Below are 25,518 nucleotides of genomic sequence, written 5' to 3'. Positions count from 1 at the left end.
TAAAGTGAGGAAAAAAACAAACAAACAAAAAATAAGGTTCGGTATAATGATGACAACATTTGTGTGTGGAAGTGGAACCCATTCACAACTCGGTAGTAGTAGTATAAAAATGGGTTGAATAGTTAAAAAGTTGCAGAGGTGAGTTGTGAGTAGTTGGAAGTGGGATGTAATTGTAAAGATGGAAGAAGTAGGTGTAATTTTATTATCATCAAGCGAAGATGAAAAAGATGAGGTGAAGAAGAAGAAAAAGAGAAAATATGAAGAAGAGTACAAAGTGGTGTCAGATCTGACTGGTTTTGACAACCTCAGAACTATGATTGAAGCTGAAGCTGAAGCTTTCAACAGAAGGTCAAGGAAGAAGAAGAAGAAGAAGAAGAAGAAGAGAACAAACGACAATAATCAACCTGTACGCCTTCTATCTATCTCTATTTCTGAACATTAAATCTGAAACAAGCAATTGAAACATTCATTTTATATATATATATATATATATATATATATATATATATATATATATATATATATATATATATATACACATACAAATTCTTGCTGCTATGTCAGTTTGTAAAACTTTTTTTTTAATTAAAAATTAAAAAATTTGTAGCTTTCTCCGAAACCCAAGTCCTTATTTCTAAGATCGTTTCATTTCATTTGAGATTCCAACTAATGGTAAAGATGAGTTAGATTTTACAGGAAACAAAGATGGTTGGTAAAGCAGAGAAAATAATAATGGTAAAGATGAGGCAAGAAATTGAGAAGCCAATAATCTTCATAACAAGCAGTGATGATGAAGATGAAGATGAAGATGAAGATGAAGATGCAAACAATGTGAAAAAGAAAAAATATGAAGAGGATTACCGTGTGCTTTCAGATATGACTAGCTTTGACAACCTTAGAGCTATGATTGAGGCGGAGGCTTTCAGGAGAAGGAAGAAGAAGGGGAAGAGAAATAAAAAACACAAGTATATAAACATTGTATGTGGTTCTATCTCTGTTTTCCTTTTTTAATTTTTCTGTTTTTGAAATGATTGTTTTCTTTTTGTTGTTTGTTTCCTGGGAAAGAGTAAGGGAAAAGGTCACTGATATGCTAGTATTATGGGGATCTTTTCTTTTAAAATTGTTCATTCTTTATACAAAACTAGTCTGATGGCGTGTGAATGAAAAAGGGCCCCTACTATAAAAGGAAATGACAGTAAATCCTAAAGTTTTTTTTTTTTTTTTCAAAAATAACAAATCCCATCCTAGAGGTTTTTGACTAACATAAGAAATTCAATAAAATCCCTATTCTTCCCTCGAATGATCATATTTTTGTGAAAGAAATAGCCCTTGATTAAGAGATAATGTTCCTAATTTGCAATTGCCTTATCTAATTCACCCGATTTATTCCAAAACTTAGAATTGCTTAAATAGATGAGTAGGTAACTCAAGGGCAAAATAGGTATTTCATTGTATTTATTATGTTTATAACAAACCCCAGGGAGGGGACTGTCATTTCCTTACATCTCAAGGGAGGTTGGTCATTGGTGTAATTTTCCAAAAAAATAAATAAATAAAAAAGAAAGAAGAGAAAAGGAAGGTTTTGAAACAGATAGCAGTTATGTCATTAATGATATGCCCCAAGGAGTTGTTATGAGTTGAAGTGTGTGTGTGTGTCTATTAACATTGTATAATCAGATGTAATAGTTTAGGCATGCATGTATTATTGGGATTTTTAATAGTTTTCTTCACATAAAACTACAAGATGTACAAGACTTACTATAAAAGTGATGAGGAACATGTGCTTCTACTTACCTTAAAATTTAATTCACTTTTTTGTTCATCATAATTTGATTTATGGTCTAGATTGTGTGTGCTACCTCTCAAGTTATCAGCTTCTGCTTCACCTTGCTACAGATTGACGCTTTGAGTGACATGCAGCAGTCAGGTGAGGTTCAAGCTGTGAAAACAACAGGAGAATTGGATGCTGAGGCAGTTGAGGTAACTAAAATTGTTGTGCCACACAAAAACGTAGTTCAATGGTAATGTGGATCTTTAACAAGACCAACAAGGAATATGTTTAGCACTACCTAGATCAGGATTACACCTACTAGAACATTTTTAGTTTTTTATTTTTTATTTTCTGAGAATGTGAAAGAGAGAAGATGAGTGAAAAGATTGACCAGAAAGTTCAAGAATTAATTCAAATTCCTTATTAGTTTTTTTCAAGTATGCCTGGACAGTTTGAGTCATTGGTTGCACTCAAGTAATCAGTGGTGTTCACTGTCTCATCCAATTTACAGGAAACTTATATGGCAAAAAGAGCAGAGAAAGTAATATCAGTGATGGTGGACCCAGAAATAGAAAAACCTGTGATGTTGAAAGCCAGAAGTAAAGACGAAGATGCAAACAATATGAAGAAGAAAAAATGCGAAGATGAATGTAGAGTGATTTCAGATTTGACTAGTTTTGACAACCTCAGAGCTATGTATGAGGCTGAGGCTTTAATGAGAAAGAACAGAGAGAGTTTGAAAACAAAGAAAGAAAATATTGTATCTTGTGCTGAAGAAGTATCTGTATGTGGGTCTTTTACTCTTGCTTTGTTTGTTTGCTAACCTTTTGTTGTTTTGTTTTGTTTGTTTGTTTGTCCACCCCCCCCCTCTCCCCCCCAAATAGCTTTTCTATTCATTAGTGAGCTGCAATATTGCTTTCTGATATTGCAAGAAAAGAAGAGTGGACTGACATAGGTGTTAAAAAAATTGTTGCTTATTTATTTCTATACCTTTTCTGCACATGCATAAGCTCTTTTTTTTTTTTATGCAAGATAGAAATTCTACTCTAACCTAATCTAAGTGTATATGTTTATGAAACTCCCTCCTGGAGACTTAAACTTCGGCCCTTGCCCCCCACACCCAATACCCTACAAGCACTTATACTTGTGGAGTGATCAACACACCAAGGGTGTGCAGTGGTCACATGCATAAGCTCTAATGTAGCTTCTGATGTTGCAAGTTAAGAAAAGTGGGCTGCCAGAGGAATTAAGAAATAGTCTTTAGTATTATTTTGGTCCCTAAACTTTTAAAAGTTTGTTTTTCGTCCCTAAACTATTGAAAAGTTCATTTATCATCCCTAAACTACTGAAAATGTTTCACTTTTTGTCTTTAAACATTATAAAAAAGATCATTTTTTTCCCAAAACTATTGAAAAAAGATAATTTTTCATCCCTATTTTTGTCTCAAAACTATTGAAGTTTCCCAAAAACATTTGAGATAATGTTTCCCAGAACTCTTTACAAAGTTTAGGGTTGAAAAAAGAACTTTTTTTAGTTTAGAGATGAATTTTTTTTTGTAAAGTTTAGGGACCAAAATAATATTTTTCCCTAAAAAATATAATTTGAAATAGAAAGAGCAAGGATATTAAAATGTTATTTTTGCCAAAAAATTGTTTGAAGTTGAATTTATATGTTTGTGTACTTATTAAAAAAAAAAAAAGATTGTGTATTGGTGTTATTCAAGTTTGTATTACTGAAATTCTTTTGTTGCTGTTATTATTATTATTATTATTATTATTTTGTTTTTATTTTCTAATTTTCTCTTCTAATTGAAAACCATCAAACAAAAGCTTTATGTTAAAACTGAAAGGACAATCAAGTCTGCTAGAAGGAACCAGAAGACTTGAGTATTATAAATTATAACACATAGCCTGATGTCTTTTGTGGTCTTCTTGAACTTGAGTAGTATCTAAATTTCTTGTTCTTTATCTCCCCTTCTTAGAGATCAGAGATTGATACACATGCCTCCATTTATTCCATTTTGAGATTGATAGGCGTTGAATAACTAACCTACTCCAATTCCTTTTTGTAACTGCTAGAAGATAAAAGTTGGATTTCAAAAACTCACTTTCAGAACCCTGCTCCTTGTATCCTTCGCAATTTCCTGAACATGTGACCTAACTTTAATTCCCACTGATTATCAACATAACCTTTTTCTGCCTATCTTTTTTTATTCATTTCTTGGACACCCCTCAAGAAATTCGACTGAGGTGGCGGCACAAATTCATCCTCATTCTTGTTAACAGGTTCTCTTCGGGGTTGAAGCTTCACTATCATGAATGGTTACATGGATTTAAATGGAACTGTAATGGCTTTTCTATGAAGAGAAAACCTGCACTTAAATTTGATCGTCACTAACCTTAGGAGCCAGTACATTGTAATTGCAGCATCATAGTTTGACAATCTCCAATGATTGACTTTCTCATTGACTTGCCACAGGTTGATGCTCCAGAAGAATCATGAATGGTTAGATGAATTTAAATGGAACTGTAATGGTTTTTCTATGAAGAGAAAACCTGTGCTTAAATTTGATCGTCACTAACCGTAGGAGCCAGTACATTGTAATTGCAGCATCATAGTTTGACAATCTCCAAAGATTGACTTTTGCATTCACTTGCTACAGGTTGATGCTCCAAAAGAATCATGAATGGTTACATGAATTTAAATGGAACTGTAATGGTTTTCTATGAAGAGAAAACCTGCGCTTAAATTTGATTGTCACTAACCTTAGGAGCCAGTACATTGTAATTGCAGCATCATAGTTTGACAATCACCAATGATTTACTTTCGCATTCACTTGCTACAGGTTGATGCTCCAAAAGAAGTAGAGCAGTTGGACAGAGTTCAAGCAGTACCAACAGCAGAAGAATTGGAAATTAAGTCAGTTGAGGTAACAAAATATTGTGCCCAAAAACTTTTTAGTTGAATGGTCGCTTAAATTATTAATATTGGCAAGGAAATGTTTAATTGCAGTAGGCACTACCTAGATTATTGGTATTTCTTGCCTAATCATATGTTTTCTCATGGGTACTGGATATGATTTTTCATTTTTTCTTTTATTTAACACCAATTCACCAGTCAATGTTCTCTGTGTTTGATTTTCCATTTTTCATCCTTAATGAGGCATTTGAATTTAGTCTTCTGAAAAGGGAAAAGAAGATTCAAGATAGGGGAATGATTGATCATTGCTAACTCTTAAGTGCTCAAACGAAGAGGGTTCAAAATTCAAATAACAAAGTCCAAAAGACCAAGAGTTTGCTTGGGATATGATGAAAAATTAAGCTTATTTGAGTTTTTAGCTTCTTTTTAGTGCTACTCATGAGTCTATTTTTGGTACTATTCATGGTTCCCATTGTACTATTTAGCTAGCTTTTTTTTTTTTTTTTTTTTTTTTTCAGCAAAAAGTTTTCAGTTTCAACTAAATAAATTTTTCCCAAATGGATCCCAGGTGTCTGTTGGGGAACAGCTTATTTAGCTTTTTGTTGCAAGTGTGCTAAAATATACTTGTACCTTGAAAAAAATTGAAAAAGTGAGAAAAAGCAAGAAAAAGTGAGATTCTAAAAAGCTGTTCATAGAAATTAAAAGCTAAAAGTTGAAGCTAGTGCCAAACAGGCTCCAAGACGACCGAAAAGATTTAGTATTTTGTGGGAATTAATTTTTTGTTCTAGTCTTATTTTCGGACAAATAGAGTATTCAGACCACTTTGAGTATCTAACTATTTCCTTGGGTATATGCAATTCTCCTGTTCCACACACATCAAGATATAACTGATGTCGTCGCCCTTTTACCCTAGTCCAGTCGACCAACACCAGACCCCCCCCCCCCTTTTCTACTCTTGGGATTGTCAGCCAACCACTCTCTACTCTTAAGCCAAAACAACCAGCCACCATTTCTGACCTCTTAGGGTAAGCAGTCAACCTCTTATTTTGACTTCTCAGATCTATGATGTATTCTCATTAATTTCAGCTAATAGTTTATTTCCTACTAGTTAAAGATTATAAATAGGTGTAATGAGTATAATACTAGGGTCAAAAGAGTAAACTGTATGTAGACCTATACACACACACACACACACACATATATAGGGTTAATTTTTAATAACCCGATACATATGTTTTCTCCAAAACGTGGTATCAGAGCAAGGTTAGCCACTCTTTGCCGTTAACCCCACAACCATCACCCACCCACCTTTCGCTGCCGACAACCATCACCCATCCACTTTTCACTGTCGATAATCACCAACCAGTTCTAGTCTTCTTTCTCTGACGACCCACTTGCACAATTTTTTGCCACTAGCGGAGAGCCAGGGCACTTTCAAATGTTTCAAGTGTTGAGAGCCAGGGTATCGATATTTGGATTGTAAGAAGAAGACTCTTATGTTGGAGGAAGTAAAAGAAGCTTGCACATGAACATGGACAACCTATTTTTGATCAACCTTCAAATGAGATTGGTGGTGATTTTGAAGAAGAAGGGGGCTGGACACTTGGGATGAGGAAGACTCTTCTTGCTCCTAAATTCGATTATGAAGAAGATTGGTTGAGAACCAATATTTTTTATATAATTTGCAGCATTGGAGGAAGAGTTTGTAATATGATCATTGATGGGGGAAGTTGTGAAAATTTGGTTTCTCAGGAGATGGTTGATACCTTTCTTGGTTGATAACTTTCCTGGTTCAAGAAGGGTAATGAGGTGAAAGTAACAAAGTGTTGCTTGGTGTCATTTTCAATCTTGAAGAAATATTTTGATGAAGGTTGGCGTGACGTAGTACCAATGGATGTGTGCCATATCCTTTTTGGAAGACCTTGGCAATATGATCACCAAACGATGCATGATAGGAAGAACACCTACACCTTAAGCAAAGACAATCAACAATTTACTTTGTTTCCAATGAAGGAAAAGTTGACTTCTAAATCCTCTACAACTTCTTTGCTTGCTTCTAAAAGCTTCATTCAAGAAAGTCAAGATAGTGGCTAAATTTTGGCATTAATTCCAGTCAACACAGTGGCTGGAACTGATGTTCCTAGTGCTGTAACTGAGTTATTACAGCAATTTAGTGATGTTTTTCCCATGAGTTACCTCCCGACTTGCCTCCTATGCTAGTCATTCAACATGCCATTGATTTGGTATTGGGAACACACCTTCCAAACAAGGAAGCATATTGTATGGCTCCCATGGAGAAGGAAGAGTTGCAAAAACAAGTTCAAGAGCTTCTTGATAGAGGTTCCACTCAGTCTAGTATTAGCCCTTGTGCAATACCCGCACTCTTGACTTCTAAGAAGGATGGCTCTTGGAGGATGTGTGGATAGTAGAGCTATCAACAAGATCACAATCAAATATTGGTTTCCAATTCCTAGATTGGATTACATGTTAGATTGCTTGGCAGGTTCAAAGGTTTTTTCTAATATTAATTTGCAAAGTGGGTATCATCAAATTAGAGGGGACCAAGATAGGCGGTTGGGCTTTGTTTGGAACGAGATTACGTCACTATTTTTTAGGAAAGACCACCTCTGGGTTGGAGAAAAAGGTGGTGGCCGGAGGTGGTGAGTTTTAAAAAGCAGTTGACATGCAAAAGTCTCAAGTTTGGAAAAAAACAAAAGGCCACAAAAATAAAGGGAATGATTTTCGTTTTGTGCAGCATTTTCCAAATGTAACTAATCAGATTAATTAGTCTAAGTCTTTGGGGGGATTTGATTTTACCAAAAAGTCAACTTGCGTTAGTGTGTCAATAGCTGGCAGACCTGTACGTGCAAGTCACCTGAAATGGACCTAGGCCCATTTTAGTTTAAAAATATCAATTGATTTGGTGGGTGAGGGTAAGCAGGTAGTTTCTTGGGGTAAAACACAGCCCATTGTAAGTGGACCTTCTCAAGTTCAAGCCCAACACACAGCAACCCGTGAGAAAGGGTTTGGCCAGCCCACGATTGTCCTTCCAAGACAGTCACATGTTGGCGATGGGGATGATAACATGCGATCTACTATGTGGGAGATTAGGGAAGGGTCGGGGACACACGAGGAAGAGGAAGGGGAGATCCTGAGCTCCAATGAGGGACTGGGCTGCCCTCCAGCCGCCGCCACGAAGCCCGATGACCATGTTTCGGTGGCCTATTCTCTTATGCAGGACCGGGTGCTCATTGTACAATTGTGGAGGTGGTTTTTAGCACTAACGGTGAACCGGTTCACTCCCCTATTGCCGCTGAGCAAACCGCTGACCAAAGGGTTGGGTTTTTAGCCGCTGATCCACCTATTGGAGTTCATTCGACAATCATTGAAGATCCTGGGTGTCCAGATTTGGTTCAGAGCCAATTTTTGGTGGGTTCAGACTTGTCTTTTCCTGTAATTGAGGTGGGTTGTGGTTTGATTGAATTTGAGATTCCTAGACTAGTTTGGGATGACTCTGTCTTCGGATAAGGGTGAGGAAGCTTTTAATTTTGTGGACATTGCACCTTTGGCTTTGTGGGACCCAAATGGTGTTCTTGATCTTGTCACTTTGGAAGATGAATTAGATGGGTCTTCTAGGGAGGAGAAATTAGAGCCTTCAAAATGGGTGAGAAGGATGATCAAAGGGTTTGGTACTTTTGTGGGATTCCCCATTGCTTGTTGCGAGAGACAATGTATTGATTTTTTTCAAAAACTTGAGAGGGTTTGGGAGTAGCAAGCGACTGTTGTTACTACTCGTTGGGCAAGCAATTCTAGCCAGAAATGTATGAGGGAATTAAGAAATCTGTTTTCTTCTATTAATTACGATGGGCATTTTGATAGAAGTACAAGAGGTAGTTTGACATCCTCTAGTTTGGGTTCGTTTGTTGGTCATTGAATTTGAAACTTCTGTCTTGAAATGTGAGGGGATTGAATAATCCTCATAAGAGAGATGTTGTGAAGAATCTTTTAAGGGAGTGGAAATGTGATATTGTATGTCTTCAAGAATCTAAACTGGATAGTACCAGCTCTATCTTGGTAAAAAATCTTTGTTGTAGCCCTTTTGTAGACTGAGGGGCCTTAGATGCCTTGCATACAGTGGGGGGTGTAATTTTGATGTGGGATAGAAGGTTTTTGAGAAAGTTGTTTCTGTGGTTGGAAGTTTTTCAGTTTTAGTTTTATTAAAGGGAGTATCAGATGGCTTTGAATGGATCTATTCAAGGGTGTGCGGACCGACTAACGGAAGCCTTAGGGATGCAATATGGGCAGAACTGGACTTTGAGAGATCACAGTGAGTTGAGGCTTGGTGTTTGTTTGATGATTTTAATGTACTAGATACCCGGATGGGAGACTTGGTTGTAGTTCTTTTAGTCTAGCTATGTTTAAATTCTTGGATTTTATTGCAAAACATTTGCTAGTTGATTTGCCTTTGGTGGGAGGTGAATATACTTGGTTTCGAGGTTCTGATATTCCTTCAATGTCCAAAATTGATAGAGTTTTGATGTCAGCTGATTAGGAGGAGCATTTCTTAGATGTGACTCAAAGGACTTTCCCTAGGGTGGTGTCGGATCATTGTCCTCTACTAGTGGAAGTGGGTGACATGTCAATGGGGAACAATCCTTTCAGATTTGAAAATATGTGGCTAAAGGTGGAGGGTTTTGTGGATAAGGTTCGGCTTTGGTGGAATGGTTATTACTTCGTGGGGCCTTCTAGTTATGTTCTAGCTTGTAAGTTGAAGGTCCTTAAAGGGGATCTGAAGCATTGGAGCAAGCATGTTTTCAGAGATGTAGCTTTTAGAAAAAAGAGTCTGCTAACTGAGATTTTAGACATTTTCATGAGAGGAGATGCAAGTGTTGACTCAAGAAGACAGGGCTAGAAGGTTGGTGGTTAAATTTGATATAAATTTTTTGGCTTCTTTGGAAGAGATTTCTTGGAGGCAAAGGTCTAAGGCTCTTTTTATTAAAGAAGGTGATAACAACACGTGGTTCTTTCATAGAATTGTCAATTCTCATAGGCGAACCAATCAGATTAGGGAAGTGGAAGTGGATGGCGTTCTTTATAAGGATGAGTCAGATGTTACAGATTAGGTGATGGATTTTATTAAGAAATTATATCAGGAACCGGAAGCTTGGAGGCCTACTATTGATGGGTTGGAGTTCGCTTGTCTAGACGAAATTGAGAGGTCTATGTTGGAGAGGGAGTTTGAGAAGGAGGAGATTATTGAGGCTCTTAAGGAGGCGGAAGGTGATAAGGCCCCTGGGCCAGATGGGTTTACTATGGCTTTCCCTCAAAATTGTTGTGTTTTAGAAGGGGATGTCATAGTGTTTTTCAAGGATTTTCATAGCCAGTGTATTTTTGAGAAATCTCTTAATGCCACTTTCTATGTTTGATCCTTTAGAAGTCTAATGCAGTCAATATTAAAGTCTTTCATCCTATTAGTCTTGTGGGCAGCCTTTATAAGCTTTTGGCTAAGGTGTTGGCTTATAGATTCCGAGGGGATATCTAATTCTCAGAATTCTTTTGTGGGAGGAAGATAGATTCTTGATTCGGTTCTAATTGCTAATGAATGCTTAGATAACAGGTTGAAAAGTGGCACTCTGGGTGTTATAGTTAAATTGGACATTGAGAAGGTTTATGATCATATGAACTGGAATGCCTTATTTTACGTAATGGAAAGGATTGGGCTTTGGGGCGAGGTGGAGTAGATGGATTAAAGCGTGTATCTCTACAGTTAAATTCTCAGTTCTGGTCAATGGGTTTCCTACTGGTTTTTTTGGTAGTTCTCGTGGTATTCACCGGGGGGATCCTTTGTCTCCACTTTTATTCCTATTGAATATGGAATTGTTGAGTAGATTGTTGAAGAGAACGGAAAATGGTGGTTTTCTTTGTGGTTTTGAAGCGGGGTCCCATAGACAAGGGTGTGTGCATATCTCTCATCTTCTTTTAGCTGATGATACTATTTTGTTTTGTGATGCTTTTAGGGAATAGTTATTATACATCCGGATGTTGTTGATCTTCTTTGAAGCTATTACTGGCCTAAAAGTTAATGTAGGTAAGAGTGAGATTGTTCCTGTTGGTAATGTTGGGAATTTGAATGCTTTGGCTCGTACCCTATGTTGCAAGGTTGGTACTCTACCTATGAGATATCTGGGCATGCCTCTCGGGGCCCATTATAAGGATTCGTTGATATGGAATCTTATTATAGAAAAGATGGAGAAAAGGCTATCTGATTGGAAAAGACTTTATTTGTCGAAATGTGGCAGGCTTACTTTGTTAAAAAGTACTCTCTCAAGCCTTCCCACCTACTTTTTATCCTTGTTTACTATATCTTAGGTTGTGGTAGCTAGAATAGAAATGATTCAAAGGAATTTCCTTTAGGGGCCCCAAAGGATGTTTTTAAATATCCTTTAGTTGCTTGGAATAAGGTCTGTTTGCCAGTTGAGAGTGGTGGTTTGGGTATTTAGAGAATTAGGTTGTTTAACAAGGCCTTGCTTGGGAAGTGGTTGTGGCGTTTTGGGAAAGAAAGTAACAAATTATGGCGTCAGATTATAGCAGCCAAATATGGTGAGGCGAGAGGAGGCTGGTGCACTAGAGGGGTAAGAGGTTCTCATGGGTGTGGGATGTAGGGGAGTATTAAAGAAGGAACAAAGAAGTTCTTTAGTTAGATTCTGTATAATGTGGGGAAGGGTTGTCATGTTAGTTTTTGGCATGATCCATGGAGTGGGCATATTCCTTTGAAGGAACTCTTTCCTGCAATGTTTGCTTGCTCTCTATCTAAAGAAGCATGGGTCTCTGACTTGGTAGTATCTACTTTAGAAGGAGCTAGTAAGAGCTGGAATTTACTTTTCCGTCATGGTCCTCAGGAGTGGGAGGCAAACAGTGTTCATTCTTTTTTTGAGCCTATTTATTCCTTTATGCCGAGGGGTGAGGGGGATGATCACCTGGTTTGGAGATTGACCACATCTGGGGAATTTGATGTGCGTTCTTTTTATAAGTTGTTATTTGGTCCTAACTAAGTTGAATTTCCTTGGGAGTGCATTTGGTGTGCAAAGGTACCTAAACGGGTGTCTTTCTTCTTATGGACATCAGCTAATGATGGGATACTCACCATTGATGATCTTGTTAATAGAGGTTGGTCTCTGATTAATAGGTGTTGTTTATGCTACTGTGATGGGGAATCAGTAGATCACCTTCTTCTTCATTGTAAGTTTTCTCACGCCATATGGTGTGAAGCTTTTGCAGTGTTTGGGATCTAGTGGGTAATGCCGAGGTTAGTCAAATCTTTTTTCTTTATCTAGAGAAACTAGTTTGAAAGCATCTTTCAACCATTTGGAATATGGTCCTAGCATGTTTAATGTGGTTCGTTTGGTAGGAACGCAATACCTGCACTTCTGAAGACAAGGAGAGAACATTAGATCATCTAAAATCTCTCCTCTTTGGTACTTTGTTTCATTGGGCTTGTATTTGGGGTAGTACGAATTGTATTTCTTTATCTGAATTTTTTAGTCTCTATTTTCTTTAGTTCTTGATTATATTGTATTTGTTTCTTGTTCAGAGTGTTTACCATTGTGAACATGATGTTCAATTTTTTTCAATAAGAGTCTTATTACCCATAAAAAAAAAAAAAAAAAAAAGAAGAAAAAGAAAAGAAAAAAGAACTTTTTTATAGTTTAAGGACGAAAGTAAAACATTTTCAACAGTTTGGGGATGAAAAATAAACTTTTCTATAGATTAGGGATGAAAAACGAATTTGTTAAATTTTAGCGACGAAAAACGAACTTTTTGTAAAGTTTAGGGACCAAAATAATATATTACCAAAAAAAAAAGAAAAGAAAGCAATCTCTAAATGCATGCATAGATATCTTTCAGCCTCCAAACTCTGCCTGGCATTTTTCAGCTTCCAAACACTGTCATACTATGCATGCGTGCCAACATAAGTATCTCTCAGCCCCGAAAACAGATCACACTACTCCCCATATAGGAGGACTACCTTAGGCCAAACCCATGACTTGGGTTGAAGTCTCACTTGGACCAAAGCCTCTGATTTCTTTTTTCTCTTCTATAGATGTGGTATCACTTTAACAGCATATCTTTTAATCTTTACTTAATGAAGTGAGATTCAACTAGAATTTGAGAAAATCTACAACATGTGATAAAATATGTAAATTAGATAATAGTTTTTCCTAGCTATTTGTTATTATCAAAGAAAATGAACAGAATTAGGAATATTCCCAGAAGAAACTGTTACTTACACTAGCACTTTATTATCTCTCATAAAAGTTGTCAAACACCTTATTTGAAGCACCAATAAATGATTTTACACAAAATAATAAAGTTCTTATCAAAAGCATTTCTGATCAATCCTAATTCTCAAAACAAAAAATTCTTTCAGGATCTCAGTTTCTTCATAATAGTTGTCTTGGCTGGCACCTTGGCATGGTGCCTTGCTTGGCCACTTGGGAGAATTCAAGATAGTGGGTTTGGTCATTTTCAGTCCTTGTGCTTAGGCATATCAATGTGTTTTTCCCGGTAGTGGCAAATTGGCTTCGTTTAGGATGAATTGAGTCCAGTTTTCCACCACCCTTGGGCCATGGTTGGGGCAGTAATTGAGTGTCTTGTGGACAGCATTGGGGGCTTCTAGGCTGTTATTTACAATCACTAGTGGAATGTCTGAAGACTAATAGGGCTTTGTGGTGCCACCAGTGTTGTTTGTGTCTGAAAAGTGTTTTGGCTTGTGATTGACCATACTTGTAGGATCTGTTATGCTAGTGAGGTGTAGTAAGGGCTAAAACTATGCTGTTAGCAGCTTTATGCAATATGTAGTTGTGAATCATATGTTGTTCAGTTGGATGGCATTCTTGCGTGAATATTAGTGTGTCAAGGATAACGAAGATAAACATTTGGTTTGTTTGTAAAATTTTTACGAGTTTTCCTTTTTTCTTTTTTTCTGATGAATGAGACTGATACCTCAACCAGTGGAAAGAAAATAAACTGGGTTTCTATTTCATGGAAAAGGAAGTTGGAACTTTATTGCTTGTCATTAGTATCTATATGCAATGCGGTGTTGTTGTGTTGACACTGACGTACTTATGCTAATGTTAGATAACCTATTAACTGTGGAATTATCATTGCTTTAGTATTCACCTTGTGACAGGTTGATGTTACAAAGGAAGTGTGGCAGGCAGACATAGTTAAAGTTGTGGAAACATTTATTACAAAGAACTAATTGAACAATCTTTGCCAATGAACTTAGGCTTAAATGGCACTTCCTCCATCTGTAATAACCAGGAAATTTTTTTGAATTATCTTTAAATAATTTGAGAGCTTCCCACCCCCAACCCCAATTTTCGACTTCATTATTGTCTCTTGTGGAACTCATACAAATTTTTAATGGCAGCTATTGCCAAAACATATTTTCAGAATTTCCAAGTTCATATTACTCTAATGCACCATTTTTTTTTTTTGATAAGTAAGAATTATATATAAACGAGCGGCTACTCTATGCCTGAAGAACACAGAGCAACCCAGAAAATACAAGAGGAAAAAAAAAGAGAGACAAGAGAGAGAACCAAACAACTAAGAAATTACAAAAGAAAAAGGGAGCATAGAAAAGAAGGGAGGGAGTCACTAGACGTGAGTCCCCACGCCCGAGACCAATCAAAGAGAGTTCCACTAAAAGAAGCGAGCAACTGATCATTAGAGCAATCCAAATCCTCAAAAGTCCTCCGATTCCGCTCCTTCCAAATACGCCAAAGGAGGCACAACGGGACTAAATTCCAGATCTGAGACGAATGCTTTCCCAGCCAATTCCACCAACCAAAGAGCAAGTCTGAAATCAATCTAGGCATAACCCAAGCCAGGCCGAAAGTTCCGAAAACAAAGCTCCATAACCGATAGGCCACCTCACAATGAAGGAGTAAGTGATCTACCGTCTCTCCACAATGACGACACATAATGCACCAATCCACAAAATTCAAACTCCTCAATCTTAGATTGTCTCCCGTTAGGATCTTATTTCAAGCTACACACCAAACGAAAAAAGAAACTCGCCTAGGGGCCTTTACTCTCCAAATCGCTTTCCAAGGAAAGATAGTTGAAGGGGAGTTTCTTAATTTGTAATAGTACGACCGGATGTCAAAAGATAGGAGGGGTTAAAGCACCCAAAATACGAAGAAATTGCAGCCCTTCATCCATCTCCCAATCATTAAAGAATCTGCTAAAACGAACATTCCAAGATCTTTTACCCTCCGCCCCCTGCCAATGCAGAGAAGCTTCAATAGAAGCCTCCTTATCAATGGCAATGCCATACAACCTTGGAAAAGCCAATTGAAAAGGTTGATCCCCATACCACCCATCCTGCCAGAATCTCACCCTATTCCCCAATCCGGCCACAAATTGACAATTTTTGCTGAAATCCTCCCAACCCATGCGGATACTTCTCCACAAACCACACCCATGAGCTCCCCTACCCAACTTTAAGGTCCATCCCCCCCAGTCTTCCCCGTATTTTGAGGCTACTACCCGCCTCCATAACCGACCCTCTTCCTTTCCAAACCGCCACAACCATTTCCCCAATAAAGCTCTATTAAAGGTAGTGAGTTTTCTTATCCCTAAGCCACCATTGGCTATAGGCGCACAAACTTTATCCCATCCTACCAAATGAATCTTGCTATCTCCCCATAGGAAATCCCTTTGCAACTTTTCAATTTTATTAGCCACAATAGTAGGAATGGTGAATAACGATAGAAAGTAAGTCGGAAGACTAGAAAGCGTACTCTTGAGTAACATCAATCGACCCCCCTTAGACAGGTACAACTTCTTCCACCCAGATAATTTCCACTTGAAATTTTCCAAAATTGTATTCCAAATTGAAGGGGAATTATGAGAAGCCCCCAGTGGCATGCCAAGATATAGCATAGGTAAAGATCCAACTCTGCAGCCCAAGATATCAGCCAGAGCATGCACATCACCAACCTCCCCTATAGGAACCATCTCGCTCTTATGCACATTGACCTTCAAACCAGTTACCGCCTGAAAACTGAGGAGCAACAACCGAATATGAAGAATTTGCTCCACCTCAACATCACAAAAAAGGATAGTATCATCTGCAAATAAAAGATGTGAAACACGTTCCCCACCATCCCTCCTACTCCCGAGATTAAAACCACGAATCAAACCAGCTCCCTCCATTCTTCTCAACATCCTACTAAACACCTCCATCAAGATCAAGAACAACATAGGAGATAGCGGGTCTCCTTGTCTTAAACCCCTTGAGCTGCCAAAGAAATCAGCTGGAGACCCATTAATCAAAACAGAGAACTGAACTGTGGATATACAAGAACGAATCCACTTACACCAATTTACTCCAAAACCCATCCTATTCAGCAGATACAACAACACCTCCCAATTCACATGGTCGTAGGCTTTCTCCATGTCGAGCTTACAAATGACTCCAGGAACCCTGCTCTTCCCACGACTATCCACACTCTCATTTGCAATGAGAACCGAGTCTAGGATTTGTCTCCCGCCCACAAAGCTATTCTGATTCTCAGAAATCAACCGATCTAAAACCACTCTCAAGCGATTAGCCAAGACCTTGGCCAAGATTTTATACACACTCCCCACCAAACTTATAGGACGAAAATCTCTAATATTGGAGGCACCATTCTTTTTAGGAATTAAAGCAATGAAAGTCGCATTGAGGGATTTTTCAAACTTGCAATGGTGAAAAAACTCTTCAAAGACCGCTAGGACATCTTTCTCCACTACCTTCCAACAATGATGATAGAACGCCATAGTAAACCCATCCGGACCTGGGGCTTTGTCCCCTTCCAAATCCCTAACAACTTGAAGAATCTCCTCTCTCTCAAACTTCCTTTCAAGCCAAACTCTCTCCATATTCCCAATACGATCAAAATTCAAGACCTCCACCAAAGGCCTCCACTCCTCAGTCTCCTTGTACAACTTTTTATAAAATTGTACAACTTGATAAGTTACCTCGGAGGCCTCCTCAAAAACCACCCCATCCACCTCCAAGTTCCTTAAAAGATTAGACCTTCTATGGCAGTTAGCCATTTTATGAAAGAACTTGGTGTTATTATCCCCTTCCTTGATACATAACATCCTAGATTTTTGTCTCCAGGAAATTTCTTCTAAGGATAGAAGATGCTCCACCTGGGACCGCAAACCAGCCCTATGAACATTCTCCCCATCGGATAGGCCAAAATCCCCCTCCTTAGCGTCTAAGGTTGTCAACTCCTCCAGAAGTTGCTTCTTATGACGCGCTACATTACCAAACTCTTGACGATTCCATTGCACAATGTCCTGTTTCAGAGCCTTTAATTTTTTCGCAAGCACAAAACTAGGAGTACCTACAAAGGAATGTCGATTCCACCATGTTTGAACTCTATCCACAAATCCCTCCGACTTCAGCCACATGTTTTCAAATCTGAAAGGGCTTTTCCCCCTTGCCATTCCCCCTGCCTCCAAGAGAATAGGACTGTGATCTGAGACAGTACGAGGTAAAATCCTTTGAGTAACATCTGGGAAATGATCCTCCCAATCTGGGGTGACCAAAGCTCTGTCAATCCTAGACATCAAAGGTTGATCAGAACCACTGGACCAAGTAAAGCTACCTCCTTCTAAAGGCAAATCAACCAAGTTAAGGTCCTCAACAAATTCAGAAAATATTTCCATAGCCGTGGTCAAACGAGTCTCGCCCCTCCGCTCGCTAGGAAAGCGGACTATATTAAAGTTCCCAAAGCAACACCACGGAATCCTCCAATACTGCTGAACTCCCACTAACTCATCCCACATGAGACCCCTCTCAACATTCTCATTTGGGACATAAACACCTAAGCAAGCCCAAATAAACCCATCCCCCACCCCTTTCCACTTTACTGACACTGAGAATATACCAACCATAACCTCCACCTTATCCAAAACCCTTTTGTCCCGCATAAGCAAAATACCACCAGCAGTCCTATCAGCCTCCAAGACAGCCCAATCCACATAAGGACAACCCCACAAACTACAAATCAGCTGTCTATTCATGCTAGAAATTTTTGTCTCTTGTAAACAGACAACATCACACTTCCACTCCCGCAACAAGTTCTTCACCACAAGACGTTTCCGAGGATCATTTAAACCTCTAACATTCCACGAAACCATTTTTATCTTCATAAACACTAAAGAATCCCCAACTACAAACACCAACAATAGACCACCCTCTAACTTCTGTCATAATTCACCGAAGAAATCAAGTTATGCAGTTCCCTGCATCCCTTATTCTTGGACTTAGCCACCTTTTTACTGCCCATTACTTTCCTGTGTAACACATTGGCTGCCTCCATCTCTGATTCAAGCCTCTGTAAGAGAGCAATGCATAATGTCTCATGTCTAGTCATAGATAACCCAACCAACTTACTAAAACCAGGAATTCTGTGTTTCACCCACCTAGAAATATCTATGTTGGTCTCAATGCTTAAAACCTCATCGACCTCCTCCAGCTCTGCCAAGGTTGTTGGCGCATTTGGATCAAGGATTTGCAGAGGAAAGGCAACCGACAAATTTGTTTCACCAACACCCGCATCAAAAACAACTGGTTCCTCCACAATCATAACCTCCCCAGGAAGGCAGAGATCCTTCCCATGAGGAAAATTGACCTCCTGACCCACTACCCCCAAGCCCCTTGGTCTAGCTCGCACCAACTCCAGAATGAGGTCAGGGAGGAAAGGTCCTAACGACCGTGGCACTAAATTGAGAGTCAATATCCTCTTACCTTCAGAGACCAACCCACCCAGCAACAAAGAGAAGCCTAAACTACTGTTCCGGTCAACAATAAGCCTGCGAACCATCGTCGAAGAAGGCTCGGTACACCCCGACACTCCTACCATCGAAACCACCTGAGACCCGGTACCACCCACCTCCTGTAGCGGCAACCCAGAGCCCATCGGAGGCACCGAGAAGCTCGAACCACCAAAATCGGCCTGATTTCGAGCCCTCGGTGATCTCACGGGGCTTTCGGCCACCAGTAACGGCGTCGCGGAGCCCCTCGTGCTCAGTCCGGTGCGACACACCTCCAATACCGGCAAAGCCGAGCACATCGGTGACACCAGGGGCACCGAGGAGCATGAACCACCTAACTCGGCCAGAAACCGTGCCGTCGGTGACCTCCTCAGACCTCCGGCCACCTGTGTCGGCCTCTCGGGACACTTCGTTCTCACCCCTGGGCTCACCCCCGTCTCTTCGAGTATCGCCCGAGCCTAAAGGCCTTCCACACCGAGTAGAGCACTCCCCCAACTCTAAGTGTATTGGGCTTGTGAAGATAGGGCCTAGACTTAAGCTTCCAAGAAGCTTTGGGCTTCTATCTTATTAGGGCCCAAAACCAGCTTGCCTTTGCTCAAAGCCTTCCCAGCCCGTGGTACCCATTTAAGCTTCTGAACTCCCCTTTTTCTTCTAACCCAGGAAACCCGCCTTCTCCCTCTCACGTCAACCTCCACGATTAGACTGCTCCCTGTCCAGCATGGTCTCCTCACATCACTCAATTCCCCATGCTCATTTGCTTTTGAAAAAGATGGGTAACGTAGCCTAAAACCTGCCGGGTTTTGCTCACCCAACTCTGAATCCTCATTAATGCACTACTCTCTCCTTTCCCCTTCTCCCAATGCCATTTTCTCAAGCTTTCCCACCGGAAAATCCCCCCCCTTGGCACCTGTTGAACTTGGATTCACCACCCTCTTCTCCTCTCCTAACTGTGTCCTCTTCCCCTTATCTATGATACTTAACGGCAGCAGCTGCTGTCTATCCTTCGCTTTTCCATTGTATCCTTGCACTGCATCAGCATAAGTTCTAGAGTTTTGAGCCTCCAATGGATGCCTATACACCTGAGGAATAAAATGACTACTTCCAACCGCATATTGGGAAGGGAACAACATCCTTCTTAGTTCAAGGCCAAACACCCTCCAACCACCTTTCTCTTTGCCTTCAGGGACAAAAATCGACCTCCTAAACCCGCCAACTTTGAGTTCAGTCAATAGGAAGAACTGACCAAAAGAATTGGTACTACGTTGGAGAGTAAAGGCACTGTCACCATCTCTGAGAGTGAAAAACTGTTTGGAGTTAGCCCCAACCACAAAGTTTTCTATATTATTCATCAGCCATTGTGCTGCATTCTTGCCCATGAAGACTGATCTCATGAAGTATTTGCCCCTCTCAAAAATCCGTAACGAGAAATAGCGTCCCCCTTCCTCTACAACTAGTTGAAAAAACTTAGATTCAATGAAAAAACTGCGAGATCCCCCCATGACTGATCGGAAAAAATGAAAAAGTAGAATGATAGGTTGCCATTTTCTTAGATTGGATGCTTGCTAAGCTCTTTTCATCAAACTTTGAGCCAGTAATGTGAAGTTAATTTATGCCTCTATTTTGAATGGAAATAATGTGGTTTACCTTGCAGTATTTTAGAATGATCTGTTATACCTTTAATTAATTATTTATATATTTTCATTTTAGGTTGAGATGGTGAAGGAAGAAAAGCAATCTGTCACAAGTGAAGGTCTAGAAAGTGCATTGTTATTGGAAAAGGAATCGATTGAGAAAAATTACAAGGATGTGCCACGAAATCTTCTTGTGAGTTGAGATGTCAATACTTAATTTCAAATTGGAAAATTTTATTAGTAACTAAGCTCAGATTTTCACCCAATTATATTATTTTCTAGCGGAGAGTCCGATATTTTGATCCTCCATATGGAGAAGAATTTCATACAAGAGGAAATTGTAAAGGGGAAAGGCAAAAGAGGCCATGCTTCATTTGTGCAGGTTATGGGCATAGTTGGAAATATTGCAAACAGGTAACGTTTGTTCGTTTGTTTTTTTTTTTTTAAGTAAAAATTGACATACTGGTAATCTTTCAAACAGGAGATGTATAGTTTAAAAAACCTTCTTAACACCATTGTGCACTCTTGGCATGATAGTCACTCCACAAGTATAAGTGCTTGTGGGGTATGAGGGGCAAATGCCGGGGTTCAAGTCTCTAGGAGAGAGCTTCACATATATATACACTCAAATTAGGGTAGAGTAGAATTTCTATTTTGTAAAAAAAAAAAAAAAAAAAAAACCTTCTTAATAGGTTAACATGTTAGAGAGCTGCAGGGGGTTAACCCATCTCCATCCACTCACTGGGAGAGGCCCATTAAGGGAGGCCCACATGGTCTGCATCTGCCCTGAGATGGGGGAGGGCCTACTGACTTACAAACAAGCTCAACTTCATTAAAAGCTGAGAAGCTAACCCCCGCAATTTAACTGAGGAAAGGAGCCACTCCCAACTGAATAAGTCTCCTCTGCTATCTAGTTTAGAACATATCCCTTGACCTCGGCTATCTTCCTCAAGAAGCTAACTGTCGCCTCCGCATTAAATTTCCCTACCTACTGACATCCACTCCACAATAAATGTGAAATTATCACTCCTGAACAGTAGGGGTAGTAGGGTTAACCCCTAACACATCACTTCAAACTGACAGCAAGAGGTGGATATTTGACCAGAACTTCCCCTCCCCCACTCCCCTTCAGGAATAAGGGCTGAAGAGCTCCCTGTAATACCCTTCTAAGAAACTTGAGGAGGCCTTCTGCAACTAAAGAAAGAAGAGATTAGAGAGAGACTCGGAGTTCAGCTCCACTAGATCCTCGGATATCTCTTACCTACCTGAAAGCCCATTTCTTTTCTTGACCTGTGAGTAGCAAAGTGTTCCCTCTTGTAAAGAATCAAGACAAGTTGGTCATTTCAGCAATTCTTTTGTAAAATACTCTCTGGGCCAATTCATGGGCCTTGCTTTCCTATCAATTAATAAATAATTTGTATTGCTTCAGTTTTTACCCACTACAAGAACTGTTGTTAAGTGCCAAAAACTTATGTTTTAGGAAATGGACCTTAAACCAAATGCAGGTCTTGTAACCTTGTAGACAACAGTGCTCTTAATACTCTGTTGGCATTTCATCAGATTTTACAATCATACTACACAATGACATAAAATACTATGGAGTTGGTATCAGGATCAACTTTATTTCTTATCTTCCAGTCTACCTTTTTCTTTATTATTTTGCTACATCCTTTTAATCAAATGCAGTACACATTCCCCCCCAGATTGTACCAAATCTATAATTTGACTGCTGACATTTTTAAGATCCTTTATAGAGGTGGTGAATCGTGGCAAATGTTTCAAAGTGGACATCAAATAGCTTATGTTATTACTCCAGAAGCTAAACATGTTTTTATTTATTATTATTTTTTTGGGAGAAGCTAAGCATGTTGTGTTATGATGATTATATAGTTCTGGATCAGTTAAAAGAGAAACCTCAAATTTCAAGAAGCATCAACATCTTCCATTCTAAATTTAAGGCTTGATATAGCAATAGCTAGAGGGGATTACCTCTTTCATAATATCTGGTGTTTGACCATGTATCTGCTCTGGGCCTTGATCTTTAAAATTGTTGAAGTCACTTTGGAAATCTACTAATTGCTTTCTGAAAAATGGAGATTAAAATCCATTATAGAATATGCTAATTGTACAATTTCAGCAGATTAGCATCATTTTGTCAACACGTTCCTTTAGAAATCTTGGTTGTATTATACTTTTCTTCCTCGATCTTATTTTAATTGTCCGGATTTTTTTTACTAATTAATAATGTGCATCCCTGATTTCCATTAGGGTCAGGATTGCTTTGTTTACAAAGTAAGAGGGCCCTCTGCAATAGATTGTCCAGTGAGGCACAAAGATCCAAGTTCTAATATTTGCCTAAGATGTGGGGGTAAAGGGCATAATATGTTTTCATGTTGGAGTGAGTATTCCCCTGACGATCTCAAGGTGTGTATGGAATCTGAATGATACTTCATATGTACCTTTTTCCTTACACCCATCATTTTCTGATGTACTGGGAAGGTTTATTTATACCGATTCTCTCTTGAATCTTGATTTTAGCTATTATTCTTTTCTCATGGCAGGAAATACAATGTTACGTGTGCAAGAATTTTGGTCATCTCTGCTGTGTTGACTTTCTGGATTTGAGTCCAAGACATGTTTCTTGTTACAGCTGTGGCCAAACTGGCCATCTGGGACCTGTAAGTCCTGTTATCTAATTTTCTATGATAGATAATTTTATATGTCACAGCATATTTCTTGTCAATAGAGAAAGTTCACCAATTTTATAAAGTTTCATCCATCAAGGAATGTACAAAGTCCTGTGGAGAAAATAGTGGCTCAAAATCCCTGGCATTGTGCTATCACTGTGGAGAGGGAGGTCACATTGCACGAAGATGCACGAATCACATTAAGGTTCATTTCCACCAATATCCTTTTCTTTTTTTTAAAGGTGCAGTAACACACTCGATCATACATGTAGTTCTTTGTGTTCCACATATCATATGATGGGATTATGGTCCTCTGGTTGATCTCTAGCAGCTTGTACAGGAGGTGATTAGCAACACTAACTCAGAGGCCTCCATGGGATGGAAAATATGTCATGGGCTCTAAATCTGTGCCTCATCTTTTTAAAGCTCAAAAATAGAAAGATGTCCTGATAAAAGATGTCAAGGTTGAGTGAGTGGACTACAGATAAACCTGAGATTGCTTCATCAACGAAGTCTGATGTCCAGATATCACCTGCAAAATGTTCGCGAAAAAAGTGTGATCCAATTGCTTATGACATTTCTTTCTTGACTCTTCTCACTAAAACTCAATTGTCATCTTAGAATACCTAGTTCAACGTAGCTTTTGGCAGCAAGGATTTGCTCTCCAGCACCACTACGGTAAGGAAAGAATATGATTGGTTGAGCATGTAATGCAAGCTACATCCAAACCTGAGATTTAGCAGAAATGCAGCCAAATCCCTGTCATGGCGTCATGTTAAGTGTTGACCTCTGCAAAGTTCTCCATATATCATCTGAATAGCTTGTTTGTTGTACCATCCAAATATACAATAGGCATATGGCAAATGCCTACAGAAAAATGTTGGTGTTGTAATTTAAAAGCTTTCTGTTTCTAATAATTCAGATTGATGTCAATAACTAGTATGCCTAGCTGGTTGAGCACAAAAATGTTTGCCTGGCCTTTTTGTTGTACTATTTCTCTTGGCGCATATAGAAAAATGTGTTTGTTACTCCTTTGGGTGGCTGAACGACCTTTAAATAATTGAGAAGATTTTGAATATCCATGGTTGGATCCCAGCAAATCTTATGCAGCTCTCTCTCTCCAATTTGTTAAATTTAGGAGATTGCAGTTTAACAAGATCTTTGTTGGCCATAATCCAAACAACAATTCAACAAATCGTCAAAACCCAAAGCCTCATGTCTTGCTCAGCAACAATCACAAAAAATGCAATTACCTCTTCATTGGCCTCTTTGAGCTTCGCTTTTGTGCCACATCATAGTTGAACTAACCCCTTAAAATCTCTTTGCTTTTCATAAGGTTGTGCCTTTAATTTGTCGGTTAATTTGAATTGAATTAGAAAAATAAAAATAAAATGTGTGTAGAGACGTTTGAACCGCTATCATCAGGAGGAAGAAGAGTTCTAATATAACCTGTAACAAACATCATACTGGAATATGTTATGCAAGGAGGGAATGCATTGACTCAAGGGTACTTTATACATATCAATATTATTCCTTGTAACTTTTGGAAAAATCTGCGGAAGAGTAAGAAAATTCAAGAAAGATTCAATTTCCTCTTAGCAGACTCTCAACCATTTTACATAAAATAAAATGCGTGTATAGAGACGTTTGAACCGCTATCATCGGCAGGAAGAAGAGTTCTAATTTAACCTGTAACAAACACCATATCGGAATATGTTACGCAAGGAGGGAATGCGTTGACTCAAGGGTACTTTGTACGTATCAAATATTATTCCTTGTAACTTTTGGAAAAATCTACGGTAGAATAAGAAAATTCAGGAAAGATTCAATTGCCTCTTAGGAGACTCAAAACCATTTTACATGAAATAATCATGGATGTTGTATGTGTTAGAATGTGTGCCCTTAAATCATATTGTATGATGCTATGTATGTTATTATGTATGACTTAATGTTAGGAGAAATTACACTTTACCACCTTAAACTATACACTAGATTACGCTTTGCACCATAAATTATTCGAATGTACACTTCGCACCCTAAACTATCACATTTATCACACTTTGCACCCCAACATTACTTTTACGGTTAAATTAGACAGAAATTAATAGCACATGACTTGCACATAATTTTTGCTTAGGTGGCATACTGTATAAAGACCAAAACACCATTTTCACAAACAATCAAAAACAAATGTTTTTTTTTATCAGGTTTCTCTCTCGTCGAGCAGCACTTCCCCTCTCTCTCGCCGAGCAGCTCTTCTCCTCTTTCTCATTGTTCAGTTGCTCCTCTCCCCCAAATCAAACATACAGGCTATCTCTAGGTCCAAAACAAAATCATCAACGGTACCAAAACACAATATGATGTACAAGAAACGCTTCATAACACAGATCAACATGGTTTCGTTTTGGGTAAAAGCTTTAGTTGTTGGGCCATGCTTGAAAGGTCAAATAGTTGCAAGATCAAGATCAAATACGAACTGGGCCACTACGAGTTCAACATGATGAATAGTAAAAACCGATTAACTGAAGAATGAAGATTGAATCGCTACGTTTATTGAGACTATTAAAAGATTATACAAGTCGTATTTGAGAATGACTATACAACTAATCAAGTTGTGATGAAAACAAAATTTTGAATCATAAATTAAGATAGAAGAAGGGAAAACTTG

The 25,518-nt window shown here is 38.8% G+C and overlaps 1 protein-coding gene across 8 annotated transcripts; it reads left to right on the top strand.

Annotated features, from left to right (window-relative positions):
- LOC142605599 (uncharacterized) lies at positions 1-23,950 on the top strand. 8 transcript variants are annotated; one of them, XM_075777015.1, is made up of 11 exons: positions 1-406; positions 697-978; positions 1,897-1,980; positions 2,283-2,555; positions 4,617-4,700; positions 20,240-20,356; positions 20,446-20,577; positions 22,432-22,587; positions 22,725-22,841; positions 22,948-23,055; positions 23,179-23,950. In XM_075777015.1, exons 1-11 carry the CDS (start codon positions 179-181, stop codon positions 23,251-23,253), a joined length of 1,656 nt encoding a protein of 551 aa, XP_075633130.1. In that variant the 5' UTR covers positions 1-178; the 3' UTR covers positions 23,254-23,950. The 8 variants fall into 8 exon arrangements, with proteins under 8 accessions (XP_075633130.1, XP_075633131.1, XP_075633129.1 ...); XM_075777016.1 differs by having other exon boundaries at positions 688-978; positions 23,191-23,950; XM_075777014.1 differs by having other exon boundaries at positions 688-978; positions 23,182-23,950.
- Positions 23,951-25,518: the final 1,568 nt, after the last annotated feature.

This window comes from Castanea sativa, chromosome 8 (assembly GCF_040712315.1).
Source record: "Castanea sativa cultivar Marrone di Chiusa Pesio chromosome 8, ASM4071231v1".
NCBI lineage: Eukaryota > Viridiplantae > Streptophyta > Magnoliopsida > Fagales > Fagaceae > Castanea > Castanea sativa.
The sequence above is the reverse complement of the archived record's forward strand: the minus strand, read 5'-3'. Positions and strand labels throughout refer to the sequence as shown.